The sequence below is a fragment of the Anolis sagrei genome, chromosome 6, assembly GCF_037176765.1.
Source record: "Anolis sagrei isolate rAnoSag1 chromosome 6, rAnoSag1.mat, whole genome shotgun sequence".
Taxonomy (NCBI): Eukaryota; Metazoa; Chordata; class Lepidosauria; order Squamata; family Dactyloidae; genus Anolis; species Anolis sagrei.
Window position 1 is genome coordinate 3,421,598 of NC_090026.1, and position 6,000 is coordinate 3,427,597.

General features: G+C 41.4%; 1 protein-coding gene across 1 annotated transcript; it reads left to right on the top strand.

The window, feature by feature from the left end:
* The first annotated feature begins 1,543 nt into the window (after positions 1 to 1,543).
* On the top strand, positions 1,544 to 4,974 carry LOC132779295 (diamine acetyltransferase 1-like). Its single transcript, XM_060782981.2, has 6 exons — positions 1,544 to 1,606; positions 2,354 to 2,408; positions 2,695 to 2,778; positions 4,333 to 4,434; positions 4,575 to 4,615; positions 4,798 to 4,974. The coding sequence occupies exons 1-6, from the start codon at positions 1,544 to 1,546 to the stop codon at positions 4,972 to 4,974; spliced, it is 522 nt and encodes a 173-aa protein (XP_060638964.2).
* The last annotated feature ends 1,026 nt before the right edge of the window (positions 4,975 to 6,000 follow it).

Here is a 6,000-nt window from a genome sequence, read left to right on the forward strand (position 1 = left end):
TGCACATATACGTATATACACAGATATATATACACACATATACTGTATACATATATTCACACACATACATACATATATACACATACACATGTATACATATATACACAGATATACGTATACATATATATAAACACATATACTGTATACATATATATGTACACACATATACTGTGTATACATATATTCACACATATACACATATACATGCATGTATACATATATACACAGATATACTGTATATCCACACATATACATATATTCACGCACATGCATATACACACATATCTAAATGCGTGTGCACACAAACATATATAAATAGATAAACAGGTATACATGTATATATACACACATATACTGCATATATATATACACACATATACATGCACATATACATATATACACAGATATATATATACCCACAGATATAGACATATACACACATATACTGTATACATATATTCACACACATATATACATATATACACAGATATACGTTATACATATATATAAACACATATACATATATTCACACATACATATACACACATATACTGTATACATATATATGTACACACATATACTCACACACATACATATATTCACACATATACACATATACATGCATGTATACATATATACACAGATATACTGTATACATATATATATATACACACATATACATATATTCACGCACATGCATATACACACATATCTATATGTGTGCGCACACAAACATATAAATATATACACATATACATATATATGTGTATATACATATATATACATATGCACACACACACATTTACAGGATGCATCCTCTTATATGGAATTCCGAAATTGTCTGCACGGGTGGCTGAGAGGGCATCACTTCACTTTGGGATACACGCAAACCTTTATTTTATGTACAAAAATATTTAAAATGTTGGGTATGAAGTGTGAAACGCAAATGAACCGTGAATTGATTTCCATTGTGTTCTCTGCAAAATATTTCAAAATAAAATACCATGAAATAAAATAATCATCATAATGAAATAATGCGATAACAAAATGCCATAAAATAATATAATACCGTAAAATAAAATACTGTAAAAATCATGAAATAATGTGTAGACAGGCGCTCATCCCCCTGGATTTCACAGGGAATGAATTTGGGATGTTCCGCATGGCTTGATGCCCTTTTGGTAGGGGAAGAGGAGGAGGAGGAGGAGGAGGAAAAGAAGAAGGAGGGAAGAGAGAGAGAAGGAGAAAAGGAGAGGTGGAGGTCCAGTTGCTGGTTTTGTCTACTCCAGTGCAGTCCAGTTGAACAGGACAGGAGAGGGAGTGAGGAAGGAAGGAAGGAAGGAAGGAAGGAAGGAAGGAGGAAAAGAAAGAAAGAGAGAGAGAGAGAGAAAAGGAAAGAAGGAAGGAAAGAAAGAAAGAAAGAAAGAGAAGGAAAGAGAGAGAAGGAAAGGAAGGAAGGAAGGAAGGAAGGAAGGAAGGAAGGAAGGAAGGAAGGAAGGAAGGAAGAGCCTGTGCATAGGATCAGGACGTTTCAGAGGAAGCCATGAGTTTCGTTGTGCGTCCCTGCGCTCCCAAAGACCTGAAGGACATCCTACGTCTTATTAAGGTGAGCCACAAAAGTTGGGCTGTAGCCATCTACACTGTGGAATTAATGCAGTTCGACGCCACTTGAACTTCCACGGCTCAATGCTATGGAATCCTTTAAGTTGTGGTTTGATGAAGGCTAAAAACCACAACTCCCATTATTCCATTGCATGGAGCCGTGGCAGTTCCAAGTGAGGGTCAAACTGTGTTAACTCTGCAGTGTAGACACACCATATTGTGAAAACCCAACCCTATGGATGCCTGCTATAAATGTGGGCAAAATGCCCAGAAAACTCAACCTAACCCAACTCAACTAAACCCAACCCAACTCAACCCAACCCAATTCAACCCAACCCAACTCAACCCCACTCAATCCAACCTAACCCAACTAAACCCAACCCAATCCAACTAAACTCAACCCAACCCAACCTAACCCAACTAAACCCAATCCAACTCAACCCAACTAAACCCAACCCAACCCAACACAATTCAGCCCAACCCAACTCAACCCAACCTAACCCAACTAAACCCAATCCAACTCAACCCAACCCAACTAAATCCAACTCAGCTCAACCCAACCTAACCCAACTCAACCCAACCCAATTCAATCCAACTCAACCCAACCCAATCCAACTAAAGTCAACCCAGCCCAACTAAACCCAACTCAACTCAACTCGACCTAACCCAACCCAATCCAACTAAACTCAACCCAACTCAACTCAACCTAACCCAACCCTTGTTTAGACCATTTTCTCTCTTTTTTTTGCAGGAAATTGCGGTGATCTACAACGTCCCGTTGACCCAACTGTACACTAATGTGGATGGTAAGGAATTCCATGAGATGTCTGTCTGCATTGTTGTGCAAAAAAGCCTTGTCCAGTTTCTGTTGGACTGGGTGTGTCTACACTGCAGAACGAATGTGGTTTGACACCCCTTTGGTTTGGTGCTAAGGAGGGAAAGGTGCGGCATCCATGCCATTGAATCCCAGAATTGGAAGTGACCTCTAAAGTCCATCTAGTCCAACCCCGTTCTGCCACGCAGAAAAGGCACCATCAAACCAGCTTTGACAGATGACCATTCAGATGGCCTTTTTCTCTGCTTCTCCCCCAGTGCTTCACAAACACGGATTCGGGGAGCGACCCAAATATGAGTGTTTTGTGGCCGAAGCTCCTCCGGAACAGAAAAGCAAGGAAGGTAAGGAAGCGGACAAAGAGAAAAATAATACAAGTTTCCTTTTCACTTCTTTGCCATGTCTTGCTGTTTGAAGTGGATTATATGGGTCAGTGTAGACCAGGCATGGGCCAACTTGGGCCCTCCGGGTGTTTTGGACTTCAACTCCCACAATTCCTAACAGCCAATAGGCTGTTAGGAATTGTGGGAGTTGAAGTCCAAAACACCCGGAGGGCCCAAGTTGGCCCATGCCTGGTGTAGACTCAGAGAATGCAGATTGAAGTTCATGAGTCTACACTGCCATATATAATCCAGTTCATTGCAGTTAATCTGCATTCTGAAACTGGAATGTATGGCAGTGTAGATCAGGCCCAAGAGGCCAAGCCTAGAGTGTGTCCGAGGTTAGAATTCAATAAATTGGGAAACTCCTCTAAAGTTCGGACTAAAACTCAGAGCGGTTGGCAAAGACGAACTCGTATATCTTTCGCCTTTCACTCTATTTGGCAAAATAATGTTGGCATTGCCATTAATATGTCTGTTGGGGTTAGGATTCAATAACTTGGGAAACTCTTCTAAAGTTTGGACTAAAAGCCAGAACGGATTGCACAGATACACTCTCGGGTTCCTTTCGTCTTTCACTCTATTTGGAAAATTAATGTTGCCGTTGTCATTAATATGTAAACTCCTTTAATGTTTGGAGTAAAACTCAAAGCGGATGACTAAGACGCACTCGTATATCCTTTGCCTTTCATTCCATTTGGCAAATTAATGTCGCCGTTGCCATTAATATGTCTGTTGGGGTTAGGATTCAACAACTTGGGAAAGTCCTCTAAAGTTCAGACTAAAAGCCAGAACGGATTGCACAGATACACTCTTGGGTTCCTTTCGTCTTTCACTCTACTTGGAAAATTAATGTCGCTGTCGCCATTAATATGTAAACTCATCTAAAGTTCGGACTAAAGCTCGGAGTGAATGGCAGAGACGCACTCATATATCTTACATCTTTTACTCCATTTGGCAAAGTAATGTCACCATTGCTGTTTTTCACTCTATTTGTAAAATTAATGTCGCTGTTGCCATTAATATGTAAACTCCTTTAATGTTCGGACTAAAACTCGGAGCGGATGGCGAAGACACACTCATATATCTTTCATCTTTTACTCCATTTGGCAAATTAATGTCACCATTGCTGTCTTTCACTCTATTTGGAAAATTAATGTTGCTGTTGCCATTAATATGTAAACTCATCTAAAGTTCGGACTAAAACTCAAGCGGATGGCGAAGACGCATTCGTATATCTTTCGCCTTTCACTCCATTTGGAAAATTAATGTTACAATGGCTGTTTTTCACTCTATTTGGAAAATTAATGTCGCTGTTGCCATTAATATGTAAACTCATCTAAAGTTCGGACTAAAACTCAAGCGGATGGCGAAGACGCATTCGTATATCTTTCATCTTTTATTCCATTTGGCAAATTAATGTCAGCATTGCATTAATATATCTGTCTATCTGTCTATTTATCTATCTTTCTGTCTATCTATCGATCAATCGATCAATCGATCTATCTGTTTCCATAGGCCATACTATCATTGGCTACGTCCTATCCACATATACCTATAGTACCTGGAAAGGGAGAAACCTTTATATCGACAACTTCTACGTCATGCCGGAATTTAGAGGTAGGACTATAAATCCCTTCTCTATCCTGTAGATGTGTATGGAGTGTGTGTGTGCAGAATTGTTGTCATTAGGTGCATCTACACTGTGGAATTAATTCAGTTTTGTGCTGCTTTCGAAATGCGATTGATTTTTCTTGCAGGGAGGCGCATTGGGAAGAAGCTCATGTGCTTAGCTGCAGAGGTAAGTTTGGTGAAATGGCACTCACAGGCCAACTTTGGCCCTCCCGGTGTTTTGGACTACAACTCCCACAATTCCTAACAGCCTACCGGCTGTTAGGAATTGTGGGAGTTGAAGTCCAAAACACCAGGAGGGCCAAAGTTGGCCCATGAGTGCCATTTCTTCTCGTCTTTTTTTCTGCTCAGGCGGCTTGGAGACGGGGCTGCACCGAATTACGAATGCATTCTTCGTCCGAAAAGCCGGAAAACCACGCCATTTTGCAGCGCTGGAAAGCGGAAGACCTCAGCTCCAAACACGGCTGGCACCTTCTCCGCTTCTATAACGACACCCTGAAGAGGCGGGCTGCCCAGAGCAAGGTCTAGCCCGAGAGGCTTGTGCATACGCTCGGAAAGAATATCGTTCTGGGCATCATCCATACACGTCCCGAAAATAAAACACTGAAAATGGTTTCCGAGAGGCTGAGAGTGTGTGACTTGTGCATTTTCACGACCAAAGGTGTGTCTACACCAGGTATGGGCAAACTTTGGCCCTTCAGGTGTTTTGGACTACTACAATTCCTATTCAGAAGGGTTTGGGCACTACTTTAATAGCCACAGCTCAATGGTACAGAGTTCTGGGAGTTGTAGTTTTCCATGAAAAGCCACTGAGTGACCTAGGGTCAGGTAGGACATACTCTCAACCTCAAGATAGGGTAGACATGTATAAGTGTGGTGTATGTTAGGCTGTTAGGAATTGTGGGAGTTGTAGTCCAAAACACCTGGGGTGCCCAAGTTTGTCCATGCCTGATGTAAATGCATTAGGAATTGTGGGAGTTGTAGTCCGAAACACCTGGAGGGCCCATGTTTACCCATAACTGATGTACATGCATTAGGAATTGTGGGAGTTGTAGTCCAAAACACTTAGAAGGCCCAAGTTTGCCCATAACAGATGTATATTCATTAGGAATTGTGGGAGTTGTAATCCAAACCACCTAGAAGGCCCAAGTTTGCCCATAACAGATGTATATTCATTAGGAATTGTGGGAGTTGTAGTCCAAAACATCTGGAAGGCCCAAGTTTGCTTATACCTGATGTAAATGCATTAGGAATTGTGGGAGTTGTAGTCCAAAACACCTGGAGGGTCCAAGTTGGCTCATACCTGATGTAAATGCATTAGGAATTGTGGGAGTTGTAGTCCAAAACTCCTGGAGGGCCCAAGTTTGCCCATGCCTAATGTACATGCATTAGGAATTGTGGGAGTTGTGGTCCGGAACATCTGGAGAACTCAAGTTTGCCCATACATGATGTAAATGCATTAGGAGTTGTGGGAGTTGTATTCGGAAATACCTGGAGGGCCCAAGTTTGCCCATACCTGATGTAAATGCATTTAGGAGTTGTGGGAGTTGAAGT

What these genes read in the sequence shown, in the direction of transcription:
- LOC132779295 (XM_060782981.2), top strand. Translation starts at nt 1,544, where the DNA reads ATGAGTTTCGTTGTGCGTCCCTGCGCTCCCAAAGACCTGAAGGACATC. An exon ending in ACTGTACACTAATGTGGATG is followed by an intron (nt 2,409 to 2,694) that starts GTAAGGAATTCC and finishes CTTCTCCCCCAG; the next exon opens with TGCTTCACAAACACGGATTC. An exon ending in GGAACAGAAAAGCAAGGAAG is followed by an intron (nt 2,779 to 4,332) that starts GTAAGGAAGCGG and finishes CTGTTTCCATAG; the next exon opens with GCCATACTATCATTGGCTAC.